Source organism: the organism of the source record quoted next, unplaced genomic scaffold (assembly GCF_019419815.1).
Source record: "Pyrus x bretschneideri cultivar Hongxiangsu unplaced genomic scaffold, Pyrus_bretschneideri_v1 Contig14, whole genome shotgun sequence".
NCBI classification, from domain to species: Eukaryota; Viridiplantae; Streptophyta; class Magnoliopsida; order Rosales; family Rosaceae; genus Pyrus; species Pyrus x bretschneideri.
This window is the reverse complement of record NW_025999435.1, coordinates 3,680,411-3,699,258: the sequence shown is the minus strand read 5'-3', so window position 1 is coordinate 3,699,258 and position 18,848 is coordinate 3,680,411. Positions and strand designations below refer to the sequence as shown.

General features: G+C 36.8%; 2 protein-coding genes across 2 annotated transcripts; both read right to left on the bottom strand.

The window, feature by feature from the left end:
• Nucleotides 1–22: 22 nt before the first annotated feature.
• On the bottom strand, nucleotides 23–8,631 carry LOC125475248 (electron transfer flavoprotein-ubiquinone oxidoreductase, mitochondrial). Its single transcript, XM_048579833.1, is given in 21 exon segments — nucleotides 23–217; nucleotides 789–860; nucleotides 945–1,068; nucleotides 2,312–2,391; nucleotides 2,485–2,551; nucleotides 2,648–2,697; nucleotides 3,085–3,209; nucleotides 3,558–3,660; nucleotides 4,380–4,472; nucleotides 4,781–4,812; nucleotides 4,815–4,848; nucleotides 4,983–5,099; nucleotides 5,335–5,409; nucleotides 5,515–5,561; nucleotides 6,254–6,304; nucleotides 6,307–6,361; nucleotides 6,444–6,525; nucleotides 7,064–7,170; nucleotides 7,737–7,813; nucleotides 8,076–8,144; nucleotides 8,147–8,631. Coding segments are annotated over 21 exon segments (1,905 nt in total). The 5' UTR covers nucleotides 8,508–8,631; the 3' UTR covers nucleotides 23–133.
• Nucleotides 8,632–9,809: 1,178 nt separating this feature from the next.
• Nucleotides 9,810–15,818, bottom strand: LOC125475247 (GTPase Der). The gene is made up of 10 exons (XM_048579830.1): nucleotides 15,519–15,818; nucleotides 14,690–14,892; nucleotides 14,259–14,598; nucleotides 13,867–14,091; nucleotides 13,207–13,466; nucleotides 12,294–12,508; nucleotides 11,406–11,531; nucleotides 11,053–11,229; nucleotides 10,539–10,676; nucleotides 9,810–10,447 (listed from the first exon to the last, which is right to left on the bottom strand). Exons 2-10 carry the CDS (start codon nucleotides 14,826–14,828, stop codon nucleotides 10,133–10,135), a joined length of 1,935 nt encoding a protein of 644 aa, XP_048435787.1. The 5' UTR covers nucleotides 14,829–14,892; nucleotides 15,519–15,818; the 3' UTR covers nucleotides 9,810–10,132.
• Nucleotides 15,819–18,848: the final 3,030 nt, after the last annotated feature.

Here is an 18,848-nt window from a genome sequence, read left to right as displayed (position 1 = left end):
TGAGACCGCAGACAACCATGCGTTCGATTTTGATTCAACATTTTATTCACGTTGGCGAAAACGCACTAGAATTATTGTATACAGAAACTGTTAACATTTAGCAATGACAATAGCAAAACAACTTGTTTACTCTCTACATTATGGAGTAGCCTGGACCGCCACCTCCTTCCGGTGGAGTCCAGTTAATGTTTTGCTTCGGGTCTTTGATATCGCATGCCTGTAAAACACATCAAACCAAAATCAGCACATCTTCAACGTAAGCGAATGAGTGCAAGAAGACGTTGTAAAGCAACGAAAAGAAATGACTGCTTTTGTTTATTCGCTTTTGTTCAAGCAAAGCAAATATTTGGCTGAAGAATCGATACAAAATGCCAGGTTTTTTCTTCAGCATACAAGCCGGCAGTTGCAACCCTGAGATTACAAAGATGACTAACAAAGTTTGTAGGTTACCAGTGCATCCTCAAAACTTCGAAAAAAGATAAAAGAAGGTCGGTTGATGTAAGAGCGTGTTGGAAGCAACCATTGCATGTGAAAGCATCCTACTATGTATGGTTCCCAACTTACGACTTCCAGAATGACACGAGTGTGGGATAAAGAGAGGCGTAAATTTGATTTGCAGACCAAAACCTCTCCCGAAAGATTAATTGTACGAAGAAGATTAATTGTACGAAGTGCAAGACAAACTAGTAAAGGTGTATGAGATATGCCTTACATTTGCATAATGGGATGCTTATATGTTGAAAATTTGGCATACGTAAAAGGTAACTCTTACTACCCGTTCAAATTACCTTGCAATGTAGGCAATTTTGAGCATTGATCTGCAACTTCGGCTGACCCTCTTCATCAGGGACATACCTACAGTTTAAAACTTGAGATGAATAAGAGAATCCTTTCACAGATGACCAATCAAACACAAGCAATAATAGAATGGACGTTACTCGTATACACAGTGCAGGACAGTATCGTGTCTCAGGGCCAGCATACTCTGGCAAATTTACAAGTTCAGGAATCTTGGGGTCTCTCAACCGAAGGTGAGGTGGTTGGTCATGTTCATGATTTGTGTTGCTCCTATACAAGTAAACAAAGATAAATTCATAACTTACTACACAATAGGACAAGAGCAAGCAGGAAAGTACCAATATCAGTCTGAGTTGCTAGTTCTTTGACAGCTAAAGAAAAATTTAAGAAGTACAAAAGCATCGAGGCATATCCAAACACACAAACCACATATACAAAGAGATAAAAATCCTTAATAAACTAGATTCTGGAAAAGAATAAAAGGAAATAGGAGCTTTTGTTGCACACTGAAACATCCAGTAGAAAACCTCCATGGTCACTAGACTGACACTCACACTATAACGAAGCCGTATTCATTTTTCTGGTGAAATGCAATACATTAAAACGCTCAACCATAATTGTGAGAATAGTTTGTTAATCTATATTAGTGGTCTTCAAATACACAATGCCTGACAGTTAGAAGCTACATACAAGTGGCAATATTCCGCCTCTACTTGATTTAGTCCACTAAAGTGATTTTTTTACATTATGACAACGGAATGACAGTGATTATCCCTCAACTCCTACCTATTAGTAGTCAGCTACACGTATCCTTTCTCTTTTTGGGTATTAGTGAAGCACAAAAGGAAAAAATCTTAATTTTTCTTAATTCACTGCTGAAACTCAAGGACAGAACAAAGAATTCCCTTTAACCTAGGCTCTCGGCCTAGCACGTCTCCGCTTCTCAAGTCTTTAACTGCCAACTTGAACCACATTGAGGTTAAACCTAAATTTCATCACATACTAAGAGTGGGAAATTGGGGCACCTTTGTACCAGAGGTTGGCCATACCAAACTATTTCTGTTAAAGTAGGATAACTCCCTCAACCTACTGCGGAGCGGAACCATGTTGGGAAAGAACAAAATATAACTGTCCAAAAGGATCTATGCTAGAAGCATGCAACTCCAATAGAAGCTTAGCTTACGACATGAAAAAGGGGATGTGAGAGGGCTCTCTTTTGGAGCAAATATCCTCTGGACTCTTTTAACAGTTCTGTGCAAGTCCCCATTGTTCTTTACTTCATTCACAAAGAACTGAGATTTCATTTTAAACATTGATGTGCCCTGAGTTCTAAAACTCTGAAAAACCTCCATTCCATGCCATTATAAGTATCTTTAATTTCGGAGCCTGGTGAAGTAGGTTATGAAAACCTGATTGTATAACATATGTTGGCAAGGTGGTACCTTTGAAACCTGTAACACTCCAATCTTTAACCAAAAGAAACATGAAAACAAGAAAGTTGGTGATTAAAAACCTGTGTAAGGAGGTTAGAATATCGAAAGATAAAACCCCATCTGGCTTTGGATATTGAATTGGAGAGTGGAACTGTGCAACCTGCAAATATTTGAATCACTTAGTACCAAACTGTAGTGTGCTGACTATTTGAGTCAGTATTTTGAGTTCATAGTTTTCAGAATAATGTCTCACATTTGTTGCTTCATGGTCTGATTTTCCATGCTTCAGCGTCCAGGGAGATCTTCCTTTCATTATGTAACTGATAGGCAGAAAATACTGGCGACTAAGGTTTGGACATTGAATAGTATGAGAAAACACTAATCAGTCAAAGTAATAAGAAGCAATATGATCTCACTGTTCTAGAGCACTTAAGGCCAGGCCAGGAATAAGTCCATATTCGAATGCCTACAATAATACACAAAGGTCAGTGACCAAAAACTATAATAAATTTCCAAGTACAAAGCTTAAAGTAAGAAGCATCAGACAAATCCAGCCACATAAAACAAATTTTGCCTTTTTTCAACTTACTCCAAGAAATGAAAACCAAGGAAAAAATAAGTCAAAACTTTGCATGGATCAGGGTAATTATATAATCAATCTGAACGAGATGGAGGGCAGTAGAGTAACAGTAATCTGAGCTGACCCATAAGTATAGGGCTCAAAAAGGAGGTAGTTGATCCCCCAATGATTACAATAAAAAGCTATCAACTGTAGAACTGTAGGGCAAAAATAGGGAGTAGATAAACTCTGAAACCATAAACAAAGGAGAAAGAAAAGGAATTTTATACTAACTGGTCGGAAGTTCCGAGCTCTGTACAGTTCTTCCCATATCCAAGAATTCCTTAAAGCATCCCAATATTTTTCCATGCTTAAGCCTTCATGAAGTAGACTGAATGTAGCTTCTGCAGCTAGCATGCCTGTAGTAATATAACTAATAAGTTAGATATCTTCATGAACTTAAAAGCAATTTAGAAGTACAGGCACTGATGTAACGCATAAAAAAATTCTGAATTTTCCAATTCATAATACTAATACGTGCTTCACCATGAAAAATATGTACTATGAGCTAGATCATTTGGCCACTTGACTTTCCAACAGAAACAATCAACCGTAAATAGGTATAACGTGACTTAACAAATATAATCTACCAGCATTTGTTGTAACACTTAAAATTTTGAGCATGCTGAATTATTTTCACATAATTAGACATACTGAATAGAAGTAAGATAAAACATAAATTAGATGAACTATTTGGTAAATGATACCTGATTTCATTGCAGTATGAGTTCCTTTTATTTTGGGTACATTTAAAAAGCCAGCTGAACATCCAATAAGTGCTCCTCCAGGGAAAACTGGATACGGGATAGACTGAAATTTAACTATCATCATATTTGTATTTGTATAACATGTATAACAGAAAGAAAAAAAAATGATATATACATAGTTACGAACACATCTATATAATTATAAATAAGCAGAGAGGAAGCGGAGAGAGTACTGTTCTGTTATAATATAGCAGACATGTCGCAAGACTATAAATCTGGCACCATACGTTAAGCAAACACCCATCTTATCAATGGTTCAGAATGATAGTCTGACCACATATGCCAAACTGTAAATCTAAACCATTGATCAGGTAAACTTTTGCCTGAATGTGTGGTCCCTATACACTGTCTGGCAACATAAGCACCTATGTCGCTAGAATGTCTGGCAATAGCGCACTGTGCTATATATTCAAAAGTTGAGAAACCAAGGAGAAGAAGGATTACAAATTGTCTACTTCTGCTTGTAGTGTTCTTTAACTACATCTTACATGAAATTACTATGATTGACAAAATGAGATCCAACTATGCGAAACTCTGTTCTTAAAGCCTCCTACCTTAACTCTTCAGTAAACATTTCATTCAGTGGTGACAGCATACTTATAGGGATAATTTTGAATATTTACAATTGTTGTCCTTGGATATCCAATTTAAAAAGATACATGATGCAGCCATGTGGAGAAAATTCAGAGTGATAGCATTCCATTGAGCTTCTTTCTTGATGTATTGTACACATATTATGTAAAACAGAAATTACCAATTTACCTGAAAACCACCCTCATTCAAGGTGCGAGCCCCATATTGAAGAACAGTCCCACCTTCCAGCAGTGTTTTGATTGCAGGATGATGTTTGAATTTCTATCAGGAATGATTAAAAAAATCAATAAATGTGAGCCTAGGACTAGGACCAAATATTTTTTTCAGGTCAGATAAGTGACAAAGAACTTGGAAGTATTGTATTCACTAAACAGTCAACAAAAAAATAATGGAAGTTTAAACTCCGTGCATCACTTCTCCAATCGCATGTTCGCAACAAACATTTAGAAACATTAAAATTTTGAGGACCCAAAAATGGTGCAAAACCCTTGATCAATTAAGAGAGATGCACTTTATCCAAAGGCAACGGATGCATTTAGATCATTCAGAAGAACCAGTGATTTAATTACCTGGAATTCTTCATAAGGGTTCAAGAAGGGTTATGATAATTCAAAGCAACCACAAAGCCAATAGAAATCTGAAAAGTTAAGCAAGAAACCCATTAATATTGAACTCCCTATATCAGAAGTATCACCTTGTTTTACTAAGTATGAAAGAGAATATATTAACAACGTTATAAAATAGACAATTATTCATCAAAAATTTGGCTACCTGTCTATCTTTCATGTGGTACAAAAATGAACCCCCGTATGTCTTTGGATCCAGGGGCCAACCCAGAGTGTGCAACACAGCACCGGGCTCATGCTTTCCTTCATCAATTTCCCAAACCTGAGAACATAAAGGTAGTGGGAAAACAGCTACAAATCAGAATAGTATGTATATCAAGAAATTTCTCTTCTTTTAGTTAAAACTTACGAAAATAATAAAAACAAAATAACATTAAAAAATCCGCAAAATCAATTAATCCCAATAACAAATAATGGATGAAACGTCTCTCTGAAACAGCCATAATAATACAATATCTAAAGTATGACTAATTTATTTGCTTTAAACAGTAAGCTACCTCTTTAATTCCCAAGGCATAGGTCTGATGCTGCAAATTCCCCTTCTCTTTCAAGTTGTACTTTTTCATTATTTGCTGTTATAGAAACAGATAGATATTCAAATTACATGTGAATGACAAAGACTGAAAGTTTAGAATCAGTGGGAACCTATTGGAGGTAAAGGAAATATTTTTGGAAACCTCTGACAATGATCCTCGACACCCTTCAGCTAGAAGTGTTACTCGCCCTGCATATTGGATATAATTAGTCCATGTAAGCAATACCAGTTCATAGAAAATTCTAAAGCAAGTGGATAACTCTTTGTTCTCTTCTTGGAATTATAAAGTGACAGTTCTAACAGGACGTGACACCACATAGAGGCAAAACCTAAAGATAGTAACCCAGAAAGATCAATGAACATGACTCGTTCAGATAAAGATCTCCAACAATAGAGCATAAAGCATCGATATAATGATTGATTGAACAGCACAAACCAACCATGAATCAAGCACAAGTAAGCTGGAGAAGTTGAAACAGAAAGAAGAAACTCTTTTGTAATTTCTGTTTGAATGAACCATTACAATAACCATCCCCTTAAGGTTAAGTATAGTATTTATAGCTCATTATAAACTAACTCATCTAACTAACCTCACTGATTAGACAGATAAATGCACTTGATTTAGCTAACTTAAATAAAATACCTACTCTGCATCACCTTAGGTAAAGCTGATGTTCATCTACTAAACATTGCACCTAGTTACTTTACAATCTTGAAAACTGGCAATACCAAATTCTAGTAAGAGCACATGTGCTACATATGCCCAGAGTGGGGCTTTTTCAACTTCAAATATTTGTTGACCACACTCACATGTGCATGCACACATGAGGACAAGTGAGAGAGAGAGAGAGAGAGAGAGAGAGAGAGAGAGAGAGAGGTGCCTTTCAATTCTATGCCACGCTGGAAATTTTCCTTCTTTGAACCATCTTTGGCAATCCCATATCATTAGTTCCAATGCCAACAACCGTGTCGTTTGTATCATATAATATCTGACAAATTTGATAACTTGTAATACCAGTATTTAATATACCGTACATTGAGCAACAGCAGGAAAAAAGTTAACAGGAATACCTCACTAGCAGCAAAGCCAGGATATATTTCTACTCCCAACTCTTCTGCCTTCACTCCCATCCATCGTACCAACTCACTTAAACTGCATCACAAGGTCCACAATAAAGAGCTCGTTTAACTGTAATTATACATGAATTAAATGACAGTGAAGAGAAATATTGACAAATACAAAAGGGAGCTTCGTGAAAAGGTCGCAAATCTTGAAGTTGAACGAAGATTTCATTTCTACCACAAAAACCACACAGGAACAACAGGGACAAGAAAGCTCACTATAAGATACGAATTAAAATGTTACCTAAAATTTAATCTTACTTTTGGTGTCTTTTTATTTCTCCGTTTTAATTGAGGTCTCATGATACTAGAGCTTCTTAAGTTCCACTAGCTCCAGATGAGCTGTTGAACAGAACCAGATTGACAAGGGAAAAATAAAGGCTCATCAACATTGTATGAGAGCTGATAGGGTTATAAGAGAAATACCTAAAAGAATTTCTAGACAAATTTCACGCCAAAGTCACAAATTAACTGCTAGTTTCTTGATAACTTCCAGCACAACTAAAGAGAAGAACAATAAACATAACGGTGCAAAATGCATGGCAGCCCATAGCACAATTTTCAAGTACCTTATAACATAGTTTCCCCTATTATCAAAAGGAGATGGCAGTGAAAGTGCACGATCCTTTGTAAGAAGCCAAAACTTGTCAGAAGTAACAGGTACAGTGATTGGTGACTGCAAACAAAGTTGGCAAAAAATATACCTTAAAATAAAAGGGAAGAAAATGTAAGTAAGTTACAAATTATTTCTCAAACAAGTAATACATTCCACATTAGCAGATAAAGCCCTGATATCCCTCGTACTTATATCAAGGAAAAAGAATGAGTGCATGTAGGCAACAAATGCCACATCCATTTGTTCAAAATATGACTGTAAAAAACGCAAACTCTATCAAAATTAAATTTTACAATCATAAAACATTTTCTCCATAGAAACTTCTTGGAAGCCCAATTATTCAGCTAACCACAAACAAGTATTAGACTGTTCAAAAGGATTAGACTGTTCAAAACTAGATGGGGTAAGCATTAGGCAACATGAGCAACAACGTTGATATACAATGCAACAATCTTATCACCTTCCAATTGTATGAGTTATACCCAAAGCAATCGGCATCCATTGAAAGTAAAGATTTCAATAGCTTAGCAAAAAACAAAAGAAACAAGGGTATAGGGTTCAAGTAAATTTGTAGCCTTCAGGGGAAGCAGAAACCGAAGGGAAGGTGAGAGGAGGCAGATAAGTACCTCTTCATCTTTCCATTGTGGGAGAAGTTCATTCAGTGCCCGGGGCTCAAAAACATTACCAGAAATAATGTGAGCACCTATACGAAATCACAAAAATGACAAAATGATCAAACATAATAAGAAACTGCAAAAGTCCAATTCAATAGTACAAAAGCCAAGCAAAGATCAATCTTGGCATTTCAGATTACAAGGATATATATGTATACACACACACACACACACACACACACACATATATTTATGTATAATTTTCCACTTATCCCACAAAGTAACTTAATCTGGTGACTAGAAAGATTGAAGCTTCTTTTGATAAGTAGTATCAAGTGATTATACACATACCAACTTCAGCTCCTTTCTCCACAACACACACTGACAAATCAACATCCTTCTCGCGGCACAACTGCTTCATCTTATCGCTGCCGATAGACCGGCAGGTCCAGCCCCAACAATGACAACATCATATTGAATAGACTCTCTGTCCGGTTCACTGCACAAACTCCTGGTCTGAGACCCCAAAGTCCCATTTGCCCGACCATTTACCCAATTTTGGCAATACCCAGATGAGACTTCCGGCCGGGAACCAATCTGGGATCGTAAAGAAGCAAAATTTCGACCCAGAAGCTGAACGTAGAGATAGCCGCCATTTGGTATATGGGTTGTTTTTGGCGAAGAGGAAAATGGGTTAGATGGACTGGGAGAGATTGAAGATAGAAATGAGGATGAGCAGCTTGGTTTCCTGAAAGACTTGGATTTTGTTATGAGCCTGATCATGATGAGAGATGAAACAGGAAAGTCTGAGCACTGCAGCAAATGGAGGGGTGTTAATGGTTTCGTTTTGATAACTGCCTAATTTAACAAAAATTTAAAGAAAGTCTCTGGGAGATGTAAGAAGACGTTACGGATTCAACTATTATTTTGCAAAGATATATACGAGCAAGACTGCTAAAAAAAAAAAAAAAAAAAAAAAAGAAGAAGGAGGTAAATTGTAGAAATAGGTCTTCAATTTTAATCAATTGGAATAATAATTCTTCAACTAAAAGTCAATTGCTATTGGTCTCTCAACTTATCAAAATGTGTAGTTATGATTCTTTTTGTCAACATTGTCAAAATAAGTTATGTTTGAAGGATTATTGCTACAATTGGGATCCCTCAATTCATCAAAACGTGTAACTATGATTCTTTTTGTCAACTTTATCAGAATTTTGTCAAAATAAGTTCTGTTGGAATAACTATTGCTATAATTAAGTTAAAGTTGAAAGGCCAATGGTAATAATTTTTTAGTTGAGAGACCATAGTTGCACGTTTTGATGAGTTGAAAGATCAATGATAATGAATTTTTAATTTATAAATCATTGTTCCAATTGACTTAAAATTAAAGAACCATTACTACAATTTACTCAAAAAAAAAAAAAAAATTAAACGGTTTCAACCGTCCAATAAAGTTAGAATTTTACCGCAACTAGAGCCTAACAAAGAAATTTTAAGTATATCACTACCCTTTATATATTTTTCAAGACACGTTCTCATTTTTGATAGATTACCTGCATGCCCGATAAGAATATAATATTTATTTCAGAGTCAGTTTGCTTGGATTTTTAAGGCTAGTAGTTTATGACTACGTAGAAGGAAAACACGATGAAAAATTACTTCAAGTGAGATGCAAAGTTAACGCTTATGAAGTAAAGCAATATATTTTGAGTTTCGTAAGATAAATGAAAATATGATTAAGCTTCAGGGATGTTAATGTAAATAAGCCTATTTGTTTTTTCTTTACATATTTTTTTGTCAAAAACTAGATTGGATTTGGATCCCATCTGGATTCAAATTGTGAGAATCTTAGGGATTCTTACATCTTAGCCATTTATCGTGCGGTCAGAAATCATTTGACTTTTTTTATTTAAAATTAAATATAATAATACTAGTGGGATTTGAACTCACGCCGTTATGCAAAGGTTTAATACCTTTCCACACCACCATAGTAAATAAACACTTTGCAAAATACTCCCATAATTCAGCTGTTAAAATATTAGTGAAATTACTTTTTCAATCCAAGTTCACAATATTGCTCAAGTCTGGGGGAAAAACAAAATGGCACTGTTTTTTATACTTTTACAATTTGATACAACGATATTGGTGGTGGCATTTGGCTAAGCATCAGAATTGACCAACAATAATTTAGTATCGACCTACCATTTTTTGGAGCCGAACTAAGATGTCTCACTCAACTAATAATTTCATGTCGACTACAAAACAGTATAAACCTGTAACAAAAATAGTATCCCTAAAGAGAATTACAGAAGCTCAAAATTGCAACCCTTGGACAATTATACAACCTCAAGTGACGAGGGTTATAGTTCTGAGATTAAAGAGGACAACGATACTCCTTTACTCAAGTGCTATTCAACTTCAACCGACACACTACTTCTCTTGTCGGACGACATCCTTTCAGCCGGTCTACTAGTAATTTGGCCGCTCTTGCTAGTGCTACTTGCAGCTTTCCTTTCGACGGACCTCTGCATGATCCTGATCGGTATTCCACCCAAATCAAAGTCTTCCTTCAAAGACCTTTTTAAGAACCTGATGTCTGTTTCCGAGAGCTCTTTCTTCCCACTCAAAAAGGCAACAAAAGTAGGCGGTCTGGCCTTCACCTGCGTGAAGTACTTAACCTTGGGTTGAGCAGCCTGATCTTTCCAAGAGTGCCTGCTCATAACCTGATGAAACGCGGGAAAAGACAGACGGTTATGTTCCAAATGACCTTTATGATGTTGGATGGATGATGCATAAAAGGTACCATCAACTGACCTTACGCAACCAACGGTTGAGACGAGCTGTTGACAATCTTGAACACCATTTTTCATATGTATCAATAACTTGGTGCATGACATCTGCATGGCCCCTTCCCTCCAAGGCTGATATGAATACGATTGGTATCCCAGTCACCTGTTTGCCACAGCCATGCTAACGTAAATTACCATTTAAACCAATGCTCAAAACACATTATCGAAGAGAGAACTTGAAATCCCCCCCCACCCCCGGCGCCCTCCCACCAATGCTTCTGTCATTTTCAGATATCTTCTCATAGCCCACCCAGAACATCCACCAAATAATTTGCGGCATCAAACTAGGTAACCCAACCTTTATATCATAATATTTCATATCATTAAAACAGAACAAAAACCCCATATTAACTCAGGCAGCCAAGGAGAAGCATGTGAAAAATATTGTAAATATCCAGTTTTGTTTTCTATGAGAAGCATGTGAAATGAGCACGGAGCATTATAGACATTTAACTTAAGAAAATAGTACGCAGGTGTACCTGGGGCATAATAGTCTGGATTTCTTGGGGCACAATTTCCATGACCTTGTCAAATAATTGCTTCCCTCTTAATAGATCCATCTTGTTCACAACCACAACCAAGCCCCGGCCTTCTTCAACTGCCTGTCTAGCTATAACTACTTCATCATGCTTCAAACTTCTCCTAGAATTTGCAATCTGATAATTACATATGATGTTGTAAGAAAGGAATCAGTTAAATATCAAGGAAAAAACAAAAATCACTTACGTCATATAACATTTATAGTGCAAACTATCAAATTTTATATAGCAGAAATCTAAACATATCACGAACTCTAGAATTCTCGTAAAAATAAACATATCGTTTGGCACACCTCTTCTGCATCAAGGACCAGAGCAACTACATGAGCTCTCATTAGATTCTTCCTTGTCTGCACAATGCTCAAGGATGATGGTCCTTTCTCTTGTTTACCTCGTTGCAACCAACCTGCAGTGTCGACCTGAATACGAAGACACAATAAATAAAATAAAATAAGCCATGTAAATGAAACTTGATAGTCAAAACAAAGAATACTTATACAAAAAGATAAAATGAAATTTAGAAAGTTCAACAACATTCAAACTTTATCAAGCACCTTACAGTTGCTTATCCTGGGACACCGCAAATTAGCATACATATATGCATTCACTGTCTCACATTTGGTACAATAATACATTTTCTTAAACCAAGAAGAAAAAATACAAAACTTGTACTCAAGATAGAAATCCAAAGTGAGGGCTAGTGGTTGCTATAACGAGCTGCATTTTAGCCCAGGCCTCGCTTGTAATTGAAGCATGTGTTTTCAAAACTCAAAAATGCTTGAAAGAAACATCTTTGAAGTTTTCTCATTCCAAAACTTCTAACTGATTTCTCTACCCAAGAAATAGAAAGGTATGAAGTATACTAATATCACTCAAGTTCTTTATGAGCGAAGAAGTGATCCTACAAATCTATCAGTTCAAGCACACTATAATGAAATGGAATTAATAGTATATGATATTGATATATACTGTAAAGTTGGGGTTGAGACAGAATATAATCTCTGACAGATATAAGACCAGGTAATAAAGAGCATGCCAAGGAATATGAAGGACTACAAAATATACAACAACAACAACAAAGCCTTATCCCACCAAGGACTACAAAATATAAATAAAGGAAATCAACTCATAACCTGAGTTTGAAAGTTAAGAAGCACCAAACAAATAAATATAATATGTACCAGGTATACAGTTCTCCCTTCAAACTCAAACTGAGCTCTAATTGAATCTCGTGTCAAACCAGCTTCTGGGCCCACCAGCACACGTTCTTCTTGTAACAATGTATTCAGCAAGGTTGACTTCCCAACATTGGGTCTTCCTACAATTGCCAACTGTAATTCCAGCTTACTTTCCTCAACATCACAAGAGCCGCCATCCTCAGCAGTACCTTCTTCATCTAGGATCAAGAAAGAAACAAAAATGACGTTATCAATTAGGATAGCACAAAAATTGACCCCTTCATCAAGAAAGCAATAAAAGAATATGAATGATGTGGTTAAAGAGCAGCTTGTTTACAGGTTGTATTACAATAAAACATATGAAACCATCCGTAGCAGCCTGTTTGCAGTTTAAAACGATAATAAATATTTAACAAGATTAAGTATATCCAAAATCTGAAATACTAGCTTGTTGATATTGGACTAAGTAGTCGTCATTCAGTGCAAAATCCACCAATCAGGTTCAGAGACAGATAATAAGAGTATCCAAAGGTTCAGGGCCAATAGAAAATGTTCAGACTATATTATAATACAAACTAAACATTTAAGAAAGTAGATTTGCTTTGGAAAAAATCATAGAACTAGACTTTTGACTCCTCTTGGGGCATCAATGTCAAAGCATTTTAAGAACATTCCTTTCCGTAATCGTGCTTGATGGTGGAGAATGTTAGATTTGAGATAAATGTATTCTGCTTGTGTCTGATATGTTGGTAGATTTGTTGCAAGCATGCCATGAGAGACCAGATGGATTAGAAGACCATATAATATTTTGAAGAAGTTCATCTATATGCATGGAAATACACATAACAGGAGAGAACAAGTTTCTACACATGAAACCAATATTTTATTGAAAGAAGAAAAGGGTAAATTTCCTTACTGTTTAATACTTGGAGCATATAGTCCTCAAGCTTAGGTTTCAGGCTCTCATAAAGATCTTGCATTCCTAGTCCAGTTTCAGCTGATATGGCAATAGGGTCACCAAATCCTAACCTATAAGCTTCAGTAGCAGCCATCATAAGAGAACCACTACCATCAAAAAGTGCTTCAGATTTATTCATGGCAACAACAAGATTGATTCCAGGTGCATTTTTGCGCAACCACCTTCCAACCTCCAGATCAAGGGGGTGCAGTCCAGCTCTAATCACAAGATATCACAAAGGACTAAATAAATTTGCATGTAAAAGGAAAAGAGGAAGTGGTGGCCAGGGTTGTAGTGTAAGGTGGTAGCACTCTAGGTGTTCTTTCAAATTAAAACAGTGGAAAAGTGAGCAACAAATTTCAAGAGAAAGGCCCTAAAATATAACTCCCTGGTCAACCAGATGTGGCTTATCTACTAGTACTAGATCATATAATATATGGTTTCTCATTCACAATCAATAATCCCACGTACACACGTATTTGGATGTATTTGCATGCATGCATAAGCGTGCATGTATACCCAGAATAGCCCAAAAATGTACTCATCGTGTAACAAACCAAATTGAACCACATTTTCTTTTTACATAAACAAAGATATGCCAGCCTCCATATAACTAACCTTACATCCAACAGGAAAACCGCAAACTGAGACCTTGCGAGAACACTTGCAGTCATTCCTGATGTTCTATCAAGAATAGAGCCTGAAGATGCAGCCGTTTCTAAACCAGCTGAGTCCAGTACTCTAAATCGTAGATCACCCAATTTGGCAATGCCTTCTCTTATGTCACGAGTAACATGATCATCTGGTGTATTGTAGACAAGAGCCTCCCGCCTCCGGATTAAACTAAAAGAAACCCACAAAATAAAAAATTTAGAAGGCAAGGCCAAGAGCGCTACAAGTTACAATATCTGCATTCGTTTCCTCTTTTTGACAAGTAAAATGAAAATTATGCCAAATACACATACATAGTAAACAAAGTTTAAGGGAAAAAAGGCAAATGAATTACTGACCGATTAAACAAAGCTGACTTGCCCACATTTGGGCGCCCAACAAGAACTACAGTAGGAAGTTGATTCTTGTTCACTTTGGTGAAATCCACTGGTTTTTTGTACAATCCCCTAGTTTTCTCAGCAGTAACATTGCAATCAGAATCGACATGGGGTTCCTCTAAATGACCAGCTGTACCCTTGCCAGTATCAGAAGCAGGCAGTTGATAAGTGGGTAGCGTGCAAAGCTCCCCTGTGGCCTGAAGGATAAAAGGATGCAAGATTGATATTGACCTGCACTGAACCCTAAACCTTAAAGTTGGATTTCCAAAGGGACTTAAAAAGGCCGCGGTGAACAATGATCCTGAAAGAAAACAATCATCAAGCACATATAGTTGCATCTAATCTTGGAAATTAAAAGATAGAAGTTGATAGCAGAAAAATCAAATTCTTACCAACATTATTTGAGTGCTTTTGTCTCTCTATGTGCAAGTTGGGGATTGTGTTGGTAGAACTCTGAAGCGGATTATGAAGGAGACCAAAACCAAACTTCTTCTTCCACGCTGGAAGAGAACGAATGCACGAATGAGACATACCCAACAAACTTCCTCTTCCTTCTCAGAAGATGAAGATGTGAGAAGATTTTCCTAATTTCATTCTTCAGTCACAAAACAGAGTGAAGCTCAGCTTAACAATTCAAAATCAAAAGGGACTCCTTCCATTGAAAATTCAACCCAAGCAACCCAAGAAGCTTGTGCTTTGGTAAGATTTTTTTTATACTACTGGCATGCAATCTATATATTATAAAATGTCGATAACAAAGATATACAGTGCTATAGGTGTGGCAGGGGTGGAGCAGAAGATGGAACGAGGGGCGGCTGACAGAAAAGGGCTGCGGGAGGGACGGAAACAGGGAACGCAGGTGGGCTGAACTTGAAGCCATTCTTCCTCACAAAATTTCGGCAGAGTTTCCTTTGTTTATATGACATTTCCATATTATACAGAACCTGTTAAACACTTCATTTCTACATTTCCACTGCATTCTCAAGCACAGTATAATTCTTTGATAAATGATTTACCCACACACGGCGGTTGTAAAGAAAACCGAGAGAGAATCCACGGTTCTTTAAGCCTAATTACTCTGATTAGTTGGGATTGAAGTTTACCCTACTACTAGTAGGATTGAACCCCTAAATCAGACCTTTCCAAACTAAATTAAAAGGAAAATAAGGGTAGAAAAAAAACAGAAAAATTAGAGGAGGAAGAAGGAAGAAGAAGCCTGACCTGTAAATAGAGGAGATAATGGCCACCCAAAGTCTGAAAGTGGAGGAGGAGGAGGAGGGGAGAGGGAGGAGGAGGAGGAGAGTACTCGCACGCCTGCCGCTGGATGGGTAAATTATTATTATTTTAATTATTATTTGGGAGGTCTTATAGGTATATGGCTGGGTTTTGTTAGAGTTTCAGAAAGGGTTTTAGGGAGCTATACATCGTCAATGAGATCGCCATTTCTAAACATCATTTACGACATTTGTGGGATCATAAATTTTCATTAGGTGTCATAAGGCGATCAGAATATAATAATATATACTTTCATAGTCCAATCACGAATTTTATCTGGAAAATATTGTTGTTTCCATCAATTACGTGAGCTATTTTCTCAACTATGCACTCCTTCAAGAATTTTTATTAAATCCGTCACGGAATACACAATCATGTTGTTTCAATAAAATTTTACAGCTTAATTTCGGTGTATTCCATAATTCTCAATATAAGTACATACAATTCTTGTTACATAAGGAAAACAATAAGGGACACAAATATAACCTTCCTAAAACATGACTCTAATAATTACACAATATTTACGTTCCCTTTCTACGTACTAACTCACGCAATACTCCCCCTCAAGTTGGTGTATAGATATCACACATGCTCAACTTGATAAGTGAGTCGTCAAAACTTCTACTACACACAGCATGAGTAAGCACATCTGCAAGTTGCTTTTTTGAATTCACAAACGAAATTGATACAATTTTCGTTTCGAGCTTCTCTTTAATGAAATGTCGATCAACCTCCACATGTTTCGTCCTATCATGCTACACTGGATTCTCAGCTATCTCTCTTGTTGACTTGTTATCACAATACAAATTCATCGCCTCCGCCTGTTTAAAACCAAGACCCCAAAGATACTTTCGTAGCCAAGGGATCTCACTGTGCATAAACTGACTAACCACACTCATTGCATAAATAATATTCGGACGAGTGTGAGATAAATAAATTAGTCTCCCTACCAATCTCTAATATCTACCTTTGTCAACCGATTTCTGATCGGGGATATATTCCCAAATAATGCTTATCTATAATATGAGTATCCATAGATTTACATCCAAGCAAGCATGTCTCCTTTAATAAATTCAGAACATATTTCCTTTGAGACAAGAAGATACCTCTAGACGAACAAGCTACATTTACTCCAAGGAAATATTTTAAATCTCCAAAATTCTTCATCTCAAATTCAACGGCAAGGCTCTATTCTAGTTTCACTATCTCATTTGAATCATCACCTGTTATTATCATGTCATCCACATAAATAATTAAGGATGTCACCTTACCACTCCTCCATTTAACAAACAATGTATGGCCAAAATGACTTTGGTAATATCTAATCCTCCTCATAACTTGAGTAAATCTACCAAACCATGCACGCGGTGATTGCTTCAACCCATAAAATGACTTTCGCAACCTACATACTCCGATTTTTCCTCTGGCATTATACCACGGAGGAAAATCTATATACACTTCTTCTTCCAAACGCCCATGAAGAAAAACATTTTTTTCATCAAACTGTTTCAATGGCCAATTCAAATTTGCAGCTAAAGAAATAATAACACATACCGTATTCATCTTGGCTACAGGTGAAAACGTTACTGGTAATCAACACCATACGTTTGAGTATAACCTTTTGCTACTAACCTTGCTTTATACCTATCTATTGATCCATCGGCCTTGTACTTAATTGTAAAAGCCCATCTACACCCAACCGGTTTTTTTTCCTTTGGCAGTTCCATTACCTTCCATGTATCATTTTTATGTAGTCCATCATTTCTTCATCCATTGTAGCAACCCATTTGGGATCCTTCAAGGCCTCATCAACTCGGGTTGGTACTTGAATTGCTTCCACATTATTCACCCATGCTGGACGTTCTGGTGCAAGATTCTTGAATGACACATAATTTGCTATTGGATACCTCACTTTTTCTTCGGGAGAAAACCTATCAGGAGGAACACCACGATTTTGCTTTGGCGGCAACTTATATGTACCTTCAACATTATTGAGATTAGTTACATAAGTATCAATGGTACTTACCTCAGGGATATTTAGAGAAGACACATTAGGTGGCACTATCGAGCTCAAGAGAGAAGGGGTTGTAGGTTTGGCAGCAGCTAGTGGCTGGATTGTTCCAGATTCCTCAGCAGATCCTTATCGATCTGTTGTGCCTGTCTCGACAGGTAGCAGCTGAAACTCTGTCACATACTCCACATTTTCTTGTCGAGACCCATTAATCTCATTTTCAGCAGTTTCTTGTCAAGACCCAGTTATCTCATTCTCGGCAATATCTTGTTGAGACCCATTGTCTAATATTTCCAACCATCCAAGATCACCCTGATCCCCACTAGTGCTCTCCCCCTGGGGATTTGAAGGTGATGGGAACGAAGAATAAAAATATCCAGATTCGGAAAAAGGTAACATCCATAGTCACATACATATGGCAAGTGTCAGGGTGATAACACTTATACCTTTTCTGTTGGGATGCAAATCCAACAAAGACACACCAAATAGCACACGGATCCAACTTGCTACGATGAATTTTGTGAATATGAACATACGCCACACACCCAAACACACAAGGAGTAAGGGTGTTGGTGGATACTACAAGAACATGTTCTGTTAATACTTGAAGAGGTGTACAAAAGTCCACAACCTGAGATGGCATACGATTAATCATATACACGACATAGGTAACAGCTTTCGACCAAAACTGTTTAGGCACAGACGCACCAATAAGCAAGGCAAGAGTAGTTTCCAAGATATGATGATTTTTTTTCTCAGCCACCCCATTTTGTTGTGGAGTATGATGACAAGTAGTTTCATGGAAGATTCCTTGATCCTGAAGAAAACCAGACAATTCGGAACCAATATATTCACCTCCATTATCAGAGTGAAGAACTTTAATAACAGAGGAATATTGTGTTGTAACCATCTGAGAGAAAAACCAAAACACCATACTAACATCACTTTTATTCTTCATCACATATATACAAGTCATATGAGTGCAATCATCAACGAAAGTAGCAAACAATTTAATTCCAGAAAGAGTAATAACAAGAGAAGGACCCTAAACATCATAGTGCACAAGATCAAACGGAAACAGTCTTTTATTCATACTAAGAGGAAACGAAACGCGATGACTCTTCTTGAGAATACATGCTTCACAATGTAAATCTGATTCTTTTATTTCATGAAATAAACTAGGCAACATACGCCTTAAATAACCAAACGAAGCATGTCCTGACCGATGAAGCAATAACCAAACTTCTTGTAAATTTTTGGTACAT